This window comes from Varanus komodoensis, unplaced genomic scaffold, assembly GCF_004798865.1.
Source record: "Varanus komodoensis strain SLA01 unplaced genomic scaffold, ASM479886v1 scaffold41, whole genome shotgun sequence".
NCBI lineage: Eukaryota > Metazoa > Chordata > Lepidosauria > Squamata > Varanidae > Varanus > Varanus komodoensis.
The window spans coordinates 2,685,546-2,702,425 of NW_025335954.1; the positions used below are offsets into that span (position 1 = coordinate 2,685,546).

General features: G+C 48.6%; 1 protein-coding gene across 1 annotated transcript in view; it reads right to left on the reverse strand.

Annotated features, from left to right (window-relative positions):
- Nucleotides 1-11,919: 11,919 nt before the first annotated feature.
- The window catches only part of MAP3K12 (mitogen-activated protein kinase kinase kinase 12), a 29,820-nt gene continuing 24,859 nt past the window's right edge, over nucleotides 11,920-16,880 (reverse strand). Inside the window, exons 12-13 of the mRNA XM_044443168.1 lie at nucleotides 12,961-13,234; nucleotides 11,920-12,288 (exon numbers count right to left, since the gene is read on the reverse strand). Of these exons, the coding sequence (XP_044299103.1) occupies nucleotides 12,190-12,288; nucleotides 12,961-13,234 (373 nt within the window). The 3' untranslated portion in view covers nucleotides 11,920-12,189. The remainder of the gene's footprint in view (nucleotides 12,289-12,960; nucleotides 13,235-16,880) is intronic.

The window sequence follows — 16,880 nt, forward strand, 5'->3', positions numbered from 1 at the left end:
TGTGTGGTGCTCTTGAGTCTTTATCTTTGGCCTTTATTACCCATCTGCGACTCCTTGAACTTTCAAGAAGCTTATCTGTTCAGAAATGCCTAAATGTATTTGACAGTTGTGTCCTAGACAAAGGAGGAAAGTGTTTTAACCTTAAGAGTAAATTCACCTAATTAAAAGACTAAAGGAAGGTATTCAGCTGCATACAACCTGTAGCTGACTGCTAGATGACTTTGCAGCTTGCATCCTTTCTTGTTAAAAGCCGTGTTCTCCCACATAGAAGTAGGGCTTGGGCATGAGGAAGGGCAAGGAGGCAGTGAGACATAACAGATGCTTGGTCACTCCCAAAATACATGAACAAAAAGAGGTTCTATAAAACCTGTGGTAACTTGGTGACAGGTTGGCATAATGCCTCAGTTCCAAATAGCTATTTATATGAGCCTAAAAAAATTCTGAAGCCTCCACATCTTCCTGGGGTTCAGACTATTTTTGTGAGAAGAGTTTCTCTTAACTGAATGTGTTTCTGAATTCTGTGTGACTGAATTCTAATTTAATTTTCATTTTTAGTCATTGGCTAACTTGGCCAATGAGTGTGAGTCTGTTCTAAATATAAAAACTAATCCCATGGGAATTCACATTGTACTGATCTTTATAGATCTTTCTAAGGCATTTCACAATTTCAGAATGTAAATGGAGTAGAACAGTCTTCCCAAATCTGATGTGTTGCACTATGGTTCCATGGGAAGTTGTCTGTAGACTGCACGTAACATAATTGTTTGACATAATCAGTACAGCTTTGTGACTTTGACACAGAATTCAGCGGCTAGAAAACTGAAAGAAAACTACAGCATTTTCAGGTTGGTATGAGGAAGGCATTTTACGATAGGTTAACATCCAGTATTGCCCAGGAAAAGCTAGGAACCCAAATGAGTAAATTTTAAACACTGCTGGTTTGCAGTTCTTGCTAACCAGTTTGTTCTTGCTTTTTGCCAAGGACAAAGCTAATTCTTTTCTCCTTATTTTCTTAACTCTTCCCCTCCCCCCCCAACTTGCCTGCCTCTTTAACCCTCATTTACTGAAAAAGAGTTTATCTTTTGCTGCTTAAGAAGAAAAAATAAGGACTCACGTGGGAGTCATTACAAAAGGGTGATGTAATGCCACTCTGCCAACTCACTTCTGCCAAGAGTTGACCACACTTGGGAGGGATTAGATAAGACATCACAAGCCTGTTCTGGCTGTCTTCTGAGGCTCATGGGTGCCAGAAAGAGTGCAGTCTTGGCCCCTGACAAAGTAGCCACTATTGAGGAAGTCAGGGCACTTGGGTTCCAGGACCACACCACATGCTGATGCGGAGGCTTACCTTCATCCCTTGTCAGGCTCAACACAGGAGGAAACAAAAGAGTAGCATATTCCGATAACATCAAGAGTGAAATCAAATCCATATTTTCTCATTCCACCCATGGAAGTTCCTGCAAAAGTGAGTTGCTGTTTTAAGTTGTACTTTTGATTCCAAATGGTAAAACCACTCCTCCATTGCGGAGTAACAGCCTTACCCTATCACAGTCATGGTTCATTTAGCTAAACGCGGCTTATCCCAGATTACAATGGCAGTGCTGGCCAATCTAACCATTTATTAGACCAACATTGAGATCAAGCTGTGTTGCAAAGTGTACTGGAAACTTGTGTACTTCGGTCTCTTCCTCACCACCACCACTGCACTTAAGGAAAGAAAAAGAAAACATCAGAATGACCTAGCCTACCCCATAGTTAGTGCACTGACTGGAGATGGTTCCAGGAGCATGTGCCACAGCTGTTGGGTGTACTTGGCAGAGCCAATACCACTTTGAACCCCACTCTGGCAATGACTCCTTCATAAATTCAGAAGTCCATCTCAGCAGAGGATGAAAGGGGAGGGTCAGACGCAGAGGTTACAGAGGGTTGCTCATCTGATCAGTTCTTTAGTAGAGTTTTTATCTCTGCTATCTAAAGCAATCCCCTTACTAGCCAAGGGATCCAATGCAACTGAAGAAATAGCAATAGTTAGAGGCAGTGATGCTTCCAGAACCGCTTTCCCTAATTAATAAGCTAACAAAAGAGGAGTGAGTAGGGGTGAAAGGGAGCCATTGCACTGCAAAGATACTGTTCTTTGCCACACAATGTGACAGAAGGATGAAAATTCCACTTAATAGATGCCCCTGTGGCAGCCCTGCTCTCAGGCCCCATAATTCTTACAGATAGTGACTTTCCTCTAAAAGACAGTTGGAAAAGAAGATCTGATGCAGCGTTTTGAAAGACAGATGAAGCTTTGACTTAGAGGGGCTCAGCAGTATAGCTTATCACAAGAGCCTCTATCTTATGGATAGAAGATACAATTTCTTATTTATCAGAATGCTTTGATGGGTCCTCTGCATAAGCTCTAAATCTTTTGCCTTACTGGCTGATGTCATGCAAGGTGTGGTTCAGTTTACTTCTTGATCCAGAGCTGCTACCAAGTAGCCAGACATTCCTTTTGGCTCAACGTTAGACTGCTGATCTCTCAAGGGGAACCCTACCTTTCCTTGGGGCAAGCCTTCTCAGGAAAAAGACCTTAACAGATAATGCTAATGTAAACTAAAGAAATAATGTAAGCAGTCATGCTTTTGAAGATCCACATCCTGGTCCATTCTTATCCATCTTTTCATCCATTCTGGAACACTAGCAAATATGCAGGTTTCCAAAATGCCTGGTTCAAACCCCAGTTACAGCCTGCTCTAATAAGTCCGGCGAATCTACTTTCTGGAGAGAATAGGCAAGCTTTAGAATCGTTCAGGGACAATTCATTGTCCAAGCAAAGCATTTAATGGAAACTGGCTTTTGGGTTTGAATATAGGTGATCTTTGTATTTGGTGCCTCATCCTTGTGTGGGTCAGACTGCTTGCCCCGTGCATCAGTTACTACAATCCTTCCAGACACCAATTACAAAGATCACCTATTTCCCTCATGTCAGGTGGTGGCAACAGTTCCAAAATCTATAGGTGTGCGTCCCTTCCCAGAATCAGACAAGATGATCATGTTGGTGACATGCCAACCTGAGGAGATGGGGATACCACTGCAATTTCCTCCTGGCTTAAAGGAAATGGAATCCAGAGGGGAAAGCACCACGGTATAGAGTGGTTAGCTGGGCTGAAATGCTTCTCCTATCAGCTGCTACATTCTCAGATATTGGTCAGGAGGGTATCATACCCTGCTTCCGCCACCTGGAGATTCAAAGCATGCTGTTAAGGGGCCAAAAAGGAACTTCCATATTAGCCCAACACTTCAGTGGGATCCTGGACATACAGTGGCTATTTAAGTCAGCAACAAATAGCACAGGAGGTTTCTAGGTAACCTTACATCATTTCAGTCCAGTTAGGTTGGATCTGTATGCATCTAGACACAAGCATAAGCTGCCAAAATTTCTATCCAGTCTTAGAGAGCTAAAGGAATAGAAGTGCCGAACAGCATTGGCCTTCCAATCCCCATTAATCACAAATTTTGCAGAAAATCAGAAAGGAACCAGGGGATAATCCTAATAGTCTTTTTCTGGCTGTGACAACCATGGGTTTCCAAGATTCTAGCCATGCAAAGCCTGTGTTTTCTTTCACAGAAGTCAGACAGAAACATGGAAACAGCGAGTCAGAAGGGGTCTCTCGGGCCATCTAGTCTGACCCCTGGCTCCAGCCAGCTCCGCTCATGACATGCCTACCATGTCCAGCCTATCCTTGAACACTCTCACTGACGGGGCTTCAACTAGGCTAGTTGCCAGACTGCTGAAAGGAATATCTACTCAGCCCCAGGTTGTTCTGAGATGGCATGCATGCCCTGCTGGTATCCTGGAAGGCCACCACCACCAGGATATATGCAATATATCATAAGGCTTTCTTTAGACAGAGCAAAAGCTCAGGGAGCCAAGGTTCCATCTGGATGCCAGGAAGCACTTCTTGACAGTCAGGACCCCAAGGGTGTGGAACGGGCTTCCATGAGAGGTTGTTGAGGCCCCATTGGTGTGGGTGTTCAAGGATAGGCTGGACGTCCACATGGTGGGCATGTCGTGAGCGGAGCTGGCTGGTGCCGGAGGTCAGACTAGATGTCCTGGGAGGCCCCTTCTGACTCGCTCTGTTTCTATGTTTCTAAAAGGGAAAGCTTGCTCTATGAATGGCAGGTGTTGAAGCACTCCTATCCTTCCTCCAGGCAAGTCTCTAAATGGGTGCACAGGCAAATAGCCCCCATCCTTGTCCCTTTTCAAGCCAAGGAGGCAGCCACTAAGTTCACACCCTCACATTCAAAAATTCCTCCACAGCACAGCCACTGAGCCCTGCCATGGCCCATAGGCTTCCTTCCTGGAGTCTACATGTGGCAAGTTCTCCTTGACAAAACTCCCTCAAGCCAAGTAAATGGATTTTGCCACAAAATTTTCCATCTTGCCATCATGTCTGTTTGCAGAATCTGAGTGATCTCTGCCGCTCAGAAAAAGCCTCATCAGTTTTAAGAGATTCAGTTGTCCTCTGACCAGAACTGCCATTTATCCCTAAGGTCAACAAGTGGTACCAAAGGTTACAGGAGCTTCTGCCCTCTTTCTGCCCTAACCCATTTCATTGATGAAAGACTGGCACAGTCAGGATGTCTAGAACTTTTAACCTTACCTAAGAAGGCTGAGGGCTTTTGAAAAAAACTTAATGCTAGTTACCAGATCAGTGAAGTGCTTAAATGCACATATTTTTCAGCCTATGAGGCTTCATGTCTTTCCCCCAGACTGTTAGTAGTCACAGCCTACTCCACTGGACTTAACTGCTTACATTCTAATGCTCCCACAGCAGAAATCTACAAGGCTGGAGAAATCCTAGTTCCTCCTCTACCAAATTGACATGTCCCTCAGTGGACACTTCCTTCCAGCAGGTGATAACAGGACAGTATACCTGACCATATACTTTTCCTGCCCAAAGTAGGGTTTTAGCTTTTTCCCACTGAGGGATGCTTTCCTCACACCAGCCTGAAGAACAGAATGTTGATGCTTACCCTCACTTTTCAGTTGGTGTGCAGAAGGCATCCCAACCACACCCTGCAGTAGTACTAATTCTATAGGTAATCAAGCCTTTTGTCGCTGTACTTGGCTGGTCAAACTTCCTCTAAGGAACCTTTTAAAGATTGCTTGTCTCAGCTTGTTTTCTGTATATTTACTAGCATGTTCCTTGTCTATGGTACAAAGAGAATCTATTTTCTTCCTCAATTTCTGTGTCTTAGCCATGGCTAGAACTGGACAGGAGGATTTTTAGACCATAAGAATGTTTAAAAGTTAGTCCTGTACTTTCCTGCATTTCCTGAGTAATGTAAGCGTTAAACCATTGTGATGCTTCTGCACACCAGTCCAGAAGGAACCTTCTCACTAAGTTTGATCTCCAGGCACTGATGGTGAGGTAGAGGTTTCCCCTGCTTACTCCTCCTAGAAATATAAAAGAGATCTGTTTGGTGGGGCCGAGGAGAGGCTAGCAGAAGAAAAGGAGGCTAAGCTGCTTGCAGAGGTCTTCAAGGTTTTCACTGATGCGATTGTCTATGCACCTTTTTCCTCCAACAAGTTGCAATTCCACAAGGTGGGTAGAGAAAGTAGTTTCCAGGTTATTGCTTTTGCAGACAAAGAAGACTGCATCCATGTTCCCCACCCCCTGCCTCCCTGTACCCACGGCTTGAAAATCTAGGTGCACTTTCAATGGTAGGGCTCCACTCTGGAAGAAATGTAGCTAACAACCTTTCCAGAGGAGCCAAGACCAGGACATACACTTGAGGATAGCCGTCTGTTCTGACACAACAGTCAGTCTGTCCTTACCTCCAAGCTGCCCTGTGATGTTCTGGCAAACATGTTGTGCCCTTGCATGCAGATCTTAGCTTGGTGCCAAATAGAGTCCTTGCATGCGTATCTGGCTGCAAGAGCACCAAAGGCACAGTCAGGGCTGCCACCTACTAACAGCACAAAATTAGCTGCTCAGTACTTTACTGGAAGGCTTTCCGGCAACTTTGTGTTCAGTGATGTCAAGTCACCTCTGACTTACGGTGACCCTACAAATGAAAGCCCTCCAAGCTATGCCTTTCTGTATTGAGTCAGTCCAGCTTGGCTGGGATTTAGGAGTTGGCCTGGACTTGTTGTGTCTCCTACAAATGTTTGCCTTCCCTCCCAGTTGCTTTTCCATATGTCAGCCAGCCAGCTCCAGTCCCCATGCTGTTGCTGTATTCCCTCCTCTGGCAAATCCAGGCAAACATCTGGATTGGAGTATGGAAATAGTGTAGCCTAGATTGTGTGTTTAAGTACCTGCACTTAGCTGGTAAAGGAAACTGACTTGCTACTTGGGGCCGTGCGCACTGCGTGAAAATAAGCGTGCGTGCTCGCATAATTAGTTCTTGTTTTGCCTGTTAGGAAGGACAAAAAAGCCAGATGCCACACTCATGTAGCCACACCCATGGCTTCTGAAATGTTAGTAGACATTACCCTCACACTTCCAAGCATATCATTATAACCATAATGGCTAAAAATAAGCTTTGAAACGTTTATTTTTAGCTATATGAAAACTGAAATTCTCAGGAAGAGGATTTGGGAGTCATGGCTGTTTTAAGCAGTCAAGAGAGGGAATGTTTCCTTTCATGTCTACTCATGTCCTCCTCTCTCTCCCTCTTTCTCACTCACTCACTCACTCCCTGTTGTGTTTGGAAATCTGAACAAAGTACAGGGTTACATTAAGAGCATGTACACATTGAATACAAAATGGTCTTTAATTGAAATCTGCAGTGCCATTACTCATCTAGCAATGTTATTACCATACAGACATGATCTATTTTACAAGGGTGGATGTTAAAACAAGTGTAGAGGGCGCACAGATTGAAAGTGGTAGGAAGTATGGCTTCACCTAAGGAACTGAGAACTTGCCTTCCACAGGAAGAATGACAAACTGGGCTGGGAGTGGTCTCGGGACGAGTGGCATATGTCTTGCTCACTGAGCAGTGCAACCTTTGCTAGGTGGCCAGTCCTGTGAGAGCTTGGCTGTGAGGATTAGGGAATGAAGATATAGCCATGGAAAGCCTGAACAGAGATACGACCCAGAGTCCCAAGTCAACCCAAACAGAGGTTTAGGATGAACAGGGGGCTTAGCCATCCTGGTTCAAAAGAGCATGTATCATCTACAAAGAGGTTGGTCTTCAGTAAGGGAGGAGTGCTCTTCATTTATGGTTGCAGCACAGTGTGGTTTAGCTGATAGTTCGGGCTGCCATTCGGTTGAGCTTTTTTAGAAGGAAATTTTAGCCCTCAGACCATGAGCTGATCCAGCCCAGCACTATCTCCTAAGCCAGGCAGTCACTTTCTCAAGTTCTCCCCCAGCTGTGCTACCCTAGGGTTCTTGAGCTGGAAGTGCTTGGAATTGAGGCCTGCTGAATGTATTGGAAAGCATATCTTTCATCAGTAAACAACGACTCCATGCTGATCTGTTGTGTTGTTGTGTGGTCTTGCTCCTGCTATTCCTGTAAGGCTGCAACTAGCTATTTCATCTACATTTGAAGAGACTTGTCCACTGCAGGCATTTGAAGATCTTTTAGCTTACTGGGTTCCAGCATGGCTAGCAGATGCATGCAACCTATAGAGCAAAGCACGGTTACAATGTGGTCTTTCTGGTGGTATCCAGTAGCTGGATATGAAGTCTAGGTACTGAAGCAAATGCAAGTTCAAAAACAGATTTGCCAGCATTAAAAATGGTCAGAATTAAAAAGGAATCGTGGCCTCAGGTCCTGCAAAATGTGGCATTACATGGCAAGGCTTCTCTGCAAAACTCTGGCTTTAAAAGTTGTTTGTCTAAAAATGTCAGAATTCTGCTGTGCTGCAAGAACTTATGAACCACTTTGGCTGGATCAGCTCAAAGAACCATTTGATCTAGAATGCTTAATCTGAGAATCTTGCCTGCCTCTCCGTTCACAACGGTACCTCTGTCTTGTAGCTTTGCCAAGAATGCTCTTTCAATAACCAATGTACCATATTTGGACAGACAGGCTGGAAAACAAAGTCTTTTTACTTTCCCTTTGGAGTTTTGCCAATATTTCAGCATATTTGGGAATAACTAAAATTTTGTCAGCATGGCTTTAAGGAGCTTGGATTCAGTTGTGCCAGTCTCTGTGATAAAGTGGGTCAAAATGATTCTGCACAAAGAGAATTGTGCATCGAGTTCAGTCTAAATTATGCACACATGCATATACTTTAACCGGCACAATTTATTCTGCTTGAACTAAATGTGAGGGAAGGGCAAAGAACGACGATGTTGTTGAGCAGATTTTAGAACTTGCATTTCATCAGGCCCTTGTAAGACAGTTATTGCCTGCCCCAAGCATTCAAGAGACAGCCCATACCTTTCACAAAAACAAAAATGAAGTTCCCAGCCACATGAGCAGAGTTTGATTTTCAAGTCTTTGCAAAGCTCCCCTTGTTCCACTGGCAGATGCAATTTCAAATCCCCTTTTCTTTTTGCATTTTTTTCCAGCTCTAGTGAGCGCTTCATTGCTCTCCCTGCTTCAGAGATTGGCAGAGAGCAGACAGATCTCCCGTGGGCACGAGCAGGAGCTCTGGCGTCGCTTGCGTGTCACTGTGGTGATGGGAGCACTTGGTCTCCTTTGGTCTGTGGCTAGAGCATTTCTGCATTATTGAATGCTAACCCAGTGGAAAGGCAAGCAGCCAGACCACACTTCTACCTCCAGTGTGCTGCCTGCAAAGCTGGCAGATCTTGTGCGCTTCCTACCTGCTGTTGGTATTAATGGGCTTTTTGGCAGCATGGCTTTGCACCCATCTGTTTAAATGGCCTGCAGGTCAGCCCAAGCCTGGAAGACTGAGTACTTTGACTGGGCTCTCAGATGGATTGCAGGCAATGGCTTCTGAAGCCCCGAGAAATCACAAAAGCCCTGCTGGGTTACGCAGTGTTCTTTTTCCACTGACACCAGCTGCTGGGGGCGGGAGGCCTGGCACAATGGGCTAAGTGACCCAGCTGGAGCTCTGCTCTCCGCATTATCATTTGGGTGAGCGTTTTTAAAGGCAGCCACCAGTTCTTTGTGATGTGCGTTTTTCCCTCCCTTTCCTTTGGCTACTTGCTTTTCTTAAACCTAGCAAATTTAAATAGGTTAACATACATTTAAGTGCCTGATTCAGATGTTGGAGAATGTGTTCTTTCCTAGCTTTGTGTTTCTGTTAGTTTTGGGGGGGGGGGGTTGTTTTTGAAAGCATGTTGCTAGTCCTTTCAGCTGGGACTATATTGCTGTGATTATGTTGTTAGGACTTTGCAAAAGGCTGCAAACATTGAGAAGGGGGAAGAAGCTGTGCTTCTGAGTTTTTCATAGCTACAATTCTACCCCCCTAGTCTCAGGCTTCTTTTGCCACAATTTTTCTTGGCAAATTTATGGCCTAAACCATTGCTATCCTGTCTTCAACAAAAGTGGAGATTTTGTAAGATGCCAAATTCTACATCAGTTTCAGTGTTTGCGTGGGGAAGTCACAGCCACATAGAACATACCCCAAGTTGCAAAGAGCAAAATGAAATGCCCACATCTGCCTTGCGATTAGGGATATGGAAAGGGGAGGGTGGCCCCATGAGCCTAGCTAAGGACTAGCTTATCTCTAAGGACTCAGTGTAGCAAAACAATGTTTTATTGCAGATCCTTGAAGCACAGGGGTGTAGAAACAGGACCTTGGGAACCGAGGATGGATTTGCCTAGCATGCAACTGCCTCTGTCACGGCATTTCAGCAGCAGCAGCCTGGCTCGGCAGTGGGCATGAGGACTGCACGAGGCTGAGCTGCTTTTTAACATACACCGATAGGCCATCTGTTCTAGCACCATCAATCCTGGCTGGCGGGATATCTCTGATCCAGCTGTCCAGGGTACTTAGAAAATCCCCCCCACCCGTTAGTTACTGGAACGTCAATGGACTGACTCTCAGTGCATGTGGAACATAAGCTGCAGCACCACACTTGAGCCTACTCCTGATTACAGCTGCTCCTCCAACACTGCTGCACACTTCCCCAGTCTGGGGACTTTCCAAATGTGTTTGGGTACAGGTCCCATCCTCCCCAGCCAGCATGCCAGCTGGGAATGCTGGGCACTGTTGCCCAATAGGATGGGCACAGCCCTGCCAGGTTGGGAAGGGTTAGAGTCATGCATCATGCTGCCCAAGCACCTAAGGCAATCCTGCCCCCTTGTGGTCCGAAGGGAATTAGCACCAGGGCAATACATTGGTTGAGCTGCGAAAGTTCTTAATATTTGAGCCTGAGCGCACCAGGGTTTCAATGTGGGCTGTTTTTCTGGCTTGGGGCTCAGCTCTGTGAGAAGGTGAGTAAATACAAAAGATGGCAAGGTCTTGATGCACAGGGCAAGCAAGCCACGGCCAGCTTCTCTGCATCAGCAGGCCTGGGGAGCCTGGCCACCAGTCTGCCCCACTGCTTTTCCCAAAGCAAGCCTGGCCTCTGAGCACACTCGGGAGCACTGCCCCCCACCCCAGCGCTGCCTTGTCAGGGCCTACAAACAAACAGCACTCCAGAGGTTCTGGGAGGCACCCCCACACCCTGGCTGAAAGAAGCACGCAGCTGGGGCTAGCCGCAACTCATCTGACCACAACATCAGGAGCCGGTCAGAAATCCTGGGGCAAGGGATAACCTCCCATTCAGGAATTTCTGGGTGATCCTTTTTCTGGGGGCATGTGCCAGACAGGCCAGCTTGTCAAGATGGGAAGAAATAAACTGTCCTCAAAACTAGAGGCTGAGCTCCCCTTAGGCCCACCCTGGTTTGCCTTAAAGGGGTGGGGGGGGGGCAGCCCTTTGAGGTCCACCTCTGCACTTCACCTGACTTTAACTCAGATCCCTGGGGCTCATAAAACAAAGAAGCAACAAACGAAAAGGGGATGGGGAGACAGGGACATCTTTCTCCAAACCAAGACCTTCACCTGAGAAACCAAGAGAAAGGAGGAGTTGCTCTTGCAGGTGTAACCTGCACAGCCCCCTCCCCTCCCCTTTTAAGCATTACAGAAGTCCAGCAGAATTGGGGTCAGCATTGTGAATCCCCCCTCCTGCCCCATGTGTCCTCCCCTCCCACCCTTCATCCCCTGCACCCTGCTATACAGTGGCATCTCGACAGGGACACACATGGAGTGCAAATGTAAACATTCCTCATCATAGCAATAAAATTAATAATAATAATAATAATAGTAATATAAATAAATAAATAAATAAATAGTGCAGTGCATGTTGGTGCCAGCAGAGAGCAGGACGAAACTGTTTCCCTCTCCCCCCCCAGCTGCAAAAGAAAAAGAAAAAGAAATGGGCTTGGGGATCACAGAGTGAGCATCACGGAGGGGCGAGGGAAGGGAGAGGGCGGCGCAGGGCTGTTGGGCTCCGAACTTGGATCCTGCAACCAGCGCGACGTGTCCAGGAGTTGGGAAGAGGGAGGAGGGCATTGCTGTACTTAGACTTTGGTTGTTACTTGTGGTACGGAAGATACTGGGGGAGGGAAGCAACTCATTTTCAAGTGGTGGGGTGGAGGGGAGGGAGTTTCCGTGCTGACTGTGGCCCAAACATGCATCGAGTCCATCTCGGAGGCAGTCTCGGCTGGTGCCTGGGAGGTGCCTCATCCAGCCAAGAAGATGGTTGGGAAGGCCTTAGAGTTCTGGCGGAGCACCATGTCACCCTCCTTCGGGAGACAAACGCTTCTCTCCGTCCCTCGGCCCCATCGGTGGCTCATCAGGCCTGGCTAATGCTGGTTTGTCATTGGCTGGATCCTGCAACCCTCAGGACTCTTGAGGAAGCCAAACGGAAGGGAGTGTGTCCTCCTTGCACAGAGTACATGATAAGCCTCCGCACGGAGTTGCAGGCCGACGAGTGCAGGTTTCTGTGTCCGTTTGTTCGAAGTCTCCAGCTGCCCCAAGTGAAAACGGCAAGCCCGAACGGCAGGAAGTGACCCTCGACCACCGCCACCCCAGTCTGAGAGAATGCGGGAGCGGGAGTGGGGGCGGGGGGGGGGAGGCGAGGCGTGCTGGCTCTCCTTCCAGAGATTATGAGATAATATAGATTTATATAGAGCTTTATAGATTATTTATATAAATATCTGGGGAGAAAGTGGTGGTGCAGAGAAGGGCTTGGGGAGCTGTACAACCCAGGAAGGGAAACCCAGTGGGTGAGATCACAAAGGGGGCGTGTCAGGGAGTCTCTGCACTTCCCCACTGCCTGAATGGTCCAGCTCAGCACTGTCGCAGTCCGAGTCCTCGTAGGCAGCTGGGTCCTGGAAGCAGAGGAAGAGAGCGAGGAAAAAGAGGGCTCAGCAGTGGGGCAAAGCGAGGAAGAACCCAGCCGATTTAGGCTGCAAGACAGAGGCTCCCATCTTTGGCAAAATGAACAAACTGTACCCAGAAAAGCTGAAAACAGCCGCTACATATTGAACAAATAAAGCAGTTTTACTACATACACTGCATAATTTAGTTTAACTCTGCTGGTCCTGGGAACGGGCAATGAATGTGTCTCCTTGACCACTGGAAATTCAGCTCTTTGGATTTGGAAAGTTTGCCAGAAATTGTCGAGATACTGTAAGATTCTCTTTGCAATCCTGAGGGCTAGAAAACTGATGATTTAAAAGTGAGGGGAAAAGCCAATTCCCTCAAGATGCTGCATTCTGCTCCCCAGCTTGCTCACGATGACAGTACATTCACAGTCATAACAAACCAGCAGCTGCCAAGAGCAGGCGGTGTGGGCCTCAAAGGTTACAGACAAGGTTGATTATGTTGCCCAGTTTGCAATAATAAATTTAATTTTGCCCTGCAGTACTCCAGAGGCCCCTTTATTGCCCAGGCTTAGCACCAGGGCAGAGTCCTGAGTCAAAACAAGGAAGTCTCAGCCCCCGAAGTACCCATGGCACAGAAAGGGGTGTCAATGCCTCCCGTTCCCACACTGCACCCACCTCTCCAGCATTCTGCTCAGCACTGAGCTGGCGCTTGACGAGCCGAATGGCAGCTTCCTTCTCAGACAGGCCGTCAGAGTGCCCCAGAATGTCATCGTCAGAGCGCTCGGCGTCCAGCCGCTCATCCGTGTTGGTGCTGGCCACGTCGGGCGTGCCCCCGCTGTGGGAGGCCGTGGTACCTTCACTGCCCGTACCCTCCTCACCGTCTCCATCCGAGAAGTTCTCCGAGCTGAATGTGGAGAGCGACTGCCGTTTGCTCATAGCCTGGGGCCATCTGGGGAGGGGAGAGGGGGGGAAAGAGGGGTCTGGAGCTGCGGAGACCCTTGCTCCATCCAGCATGGCCAGTGCATGAGTGGATGGTGCCCCCGGGCAAGCTGGTGGCGGGCTGAACAAAGATCCTGCAAAGGGCATTCCCAGGTCCTCCCTTCCAAGATATGGCAGCAGGTCCCAATCAGAAGAGGGGCTGTAAACTGTTCCACTCATTCCACCCGCAACTCAAGTCACTGGACCCCAAATCTCCTGCTGCTGTAGGCAGTAAAATGCTGCTAGAAGTTGGGTCTGAAAGAGCCTTCTCCAAACTGGCAGACTGCGCCTCCCATCATGCCAGATGAAGACAATGATGATGATTTGCATTTCTATACCATCTGTAGCTGAAGCTCTCTGGGTGGTTCACAACTACAGCTCCCATTATCCCCCATCCAGCATGAATATGGCCAGTGGGAACTGTCGCCTGACATCTGGATGGGGCCACACTGGGGAGAATACTGGTAGAGTAATCGTGTCCTTATGGGCTTCTTGTTACCCTGTTGGAAGTGGGTGGGTTTGCTCCATTGCCCTCGAGGCTGGGGGGCAGTGCGGGATAGGGGGATGGGTCCCCCTACACAGCCAGCTGGAAAGCCGATTGCGAAGGCAATGGGAGGGGAAAGGTGAGCAACAGAGGCCCCAGGCTCCAGAGGAAGCTGGCCTGGAGCTTTGGGAAGGGGAAAAGGAAGGTGAGGAAGGCCTGTTTCTTCTCCACACCTACCCAGCGAGGGGAAGACTTCTCACTAGGGAAGCGACTGGGTGACAATGCTGCGTGCCCAGCCTGACTCTGCTGGACAGGAAGCAGCCGGGCACGAAGGGCCAAAGTCGTACATCCCCTACACACCTGCCTCTTCCTCCTCCGGGCCTGTCATGCCAAAGCTGCTTGTTCCGCCTTTGCTGTCTCACCCTGCTCTCTCAAGGACTCCATCTCCCTGTATCTGTAGATTCTCGGCATCCAGCAACAGAGAAAATCTTCCACTTATTTCATATTGAGGCTAACCTCTGCCTCTGAAAATCACTAAAAAGCATGAAGGAACTTTGGGAAATGGCTTTTTCAGTATGTAGATTTTAATTGTGGGACCAAAGGGTGGTATTACTTTGGATTAAGGAAGGACGACTGCAAAGGCAAGATCTCGCAATCAAGATCTCAACCACCCATTCCTGCTTCTCTTCCCACCAATGCAAATGGCCTCGCTTGCTCCAGATGCCAGTTTAAAAAATGTGGAGTGCTCTCAACTCCTTGTAGAGAAGCCAGCAGTCAAAGAAGGCTGCCTAGCAGTGATGCCATCCTGGCGGCAGTTCAGGGCAGAAGTTCAGGGCACACTCAGCAAAACAAGCAGGGCGCTCCCAAGCGCGGCAGGGTCTGGTCTACCAAGTGGCACACTCCGTGCCTAACGAATCACCACTCCTGACAAAGCCCAACTTGGACCCAGAGCCCAGTGGCCAAGACGCTCTTCTTGGGTGAGGTGCTTGAGCAGGTGGTGGCTGAACAGCTCCTGCAATCTGGATTCAACGGACTACCTAGATCCATTTCAATTAGGCTTCAGACCTGGGTTTGGAATGGAGACTGCCTTGGCTGCCCTGTGCGATGACCTTTGCCGGGAGAGAGCCAGGGAAGCACGACCCTGTTGGTTCTCCTGGACCTCTCGGCTGCTTTCGGTACCATCGACCACGGCAACCTTCTGGATAGGCTGGCTGGGCTAGGAGTGGGAGGCACTGCGCTGGTTCTGCGCCTACTTGACGGGCCAATTCCAGAAGGAGGTGCTGGGGGATTATGGCTCTGTGCCTCACAGCTATGCCAGGGAGTACCGCAGGACTCCATTTATCCCCCATGCTATTTAACAGCTACACAAAACTGCTGGGGGAGGTTATCTGGAGGTATACAGGTGACACTCAGCTCTACCTCTCTTTTCATCAGCGTCTGAGCATGGTAATGGGTTGGGTGAGGGCCAACAAACTGAGACTTGATCCAGACAAGGCAGAGGTGCTGTCAGCGGGTGGGTTGTCTGTCCAGCTGGGAGACATTCAACCTGTTCTGGATGGGGTTGGACTTCCCCGAAGGACAAGGCTCATAGTTAGTGGGTGCTCCTGGATCCAGAACTGTCACTTGAGGCCCAAGCGGACTCTGTCATGGAGCACCTTTTATCTGCTCAATGCTGATCTGCCAACTACAACCCTACCTGGACAGAGAGCTTAGCGACAGTGATCCATGCTCCACGCCTCTCGTTTGGATTACACTGTATGGGGGGCTGCCTTTGAAAATGGTCCAGAAACTTCAACCAATCCAAAACAGGGCAGCAAGAATGTCGATGGGGACTGGCTCACAAGAGCACACTATGCCAGTCCTCCTCCCTAGTGCTACCCTGGCTGCTGGTTGGAGTCCAGGCCAATTCAAAGTGTTTCAAAGCCCTAAGTGGCTTGGGGCCAGGTTATCTGAAGGACTGCCTCCTCCTATATGGACCTACCTGGACCCTGAGGTCATCTTTGGGGGTCCTTCTCCAGAAGCCCCTCCAAGGGAAGTGAGGTGGGTAAATACTAGGAGGCCCTTTTTGGTGGTGGCAGCCCAGTTGTGGAATGAACTCCTTAAGGAGGTACGCCCGGTGCCTACTTCGTATTCTTTTTGGTGCCAGGTGAAGACCTTTTTGGGGTCCTTCTTAGCACTGCTGCTATGCCTCTATGCTGATCCAATTGCAACTGCAATCGCAGTTTTTTAAACTTAGTTTTATTTTGTGTGTGTTTAACCGCCCAGAGAGCCTTGGTTATTGAGTGGCATAAACATAAATAAAGAATGTGTGTGAGAAGGGCGTCGCATCTGCAAGACCACTAAGTTCAGAGCTGGAAATTAATTAAGGGCGCAGCCCAACCACCCCTGGAAGCTTCCCAGCACCCACTGCAGGGAGGGGGTGAGGCAGCCACCTCAGCTGCCACACCTCGCACTCTGCCTTTTATCTTGATGGCAGGAAGCTGGGCTGCCAACAGGAATTGGCAGGAGCCCTCAAGGCCCATCCAAAGCCCTCCCCGCTCCCTGCCCCAACAATCCCCTATTTGGCCTCCCTGGGGCCCAGCTGCAAGCACAGGCTGGGGGAGCAGCTGAGCCCTAGCTCTGAGAATGCGGGATTTTGGAGCTGGGGGGTCAGGAGCGAGACCTAAGTGCCCCGCCGATGGTGCTAGAGCTGGCCAGCAACCTGCTTGTGGAAAGACAGCCACTCAGACAGCCACTCTAGGATGCTGCTTCCTAGATCCCAAGATGGACTCTGGAACAAGGTGTTACGGGATATGTGTGGTTGCCAGCAAAAACTGGAGTGATGAGTCGTCTTCTCTTTCCCTGGAAGCTTCTTGCTAAACCGAACAAATGACACAACATGTTCAGACTGTCTCTGGCCTGCTTATGCGGGCTGCCTATATGCTTCGGAGCCTCAGTCACGGTGCTGGTTTTAACTCAAAAAGCCCTCCATGGCTTGGGGCCACAATACCTGGCACAGTGCCTCTCCCCCGACCTGTATCTACCTGGATGCCACGATCTACACCTGAAGCCTTTCTTCAAGTGCCACCTCCAAGGGAGATGACAAGGAAGGGGGCTTTCAACGCAACTCTGGAATGATCTCTCTGCCAATATC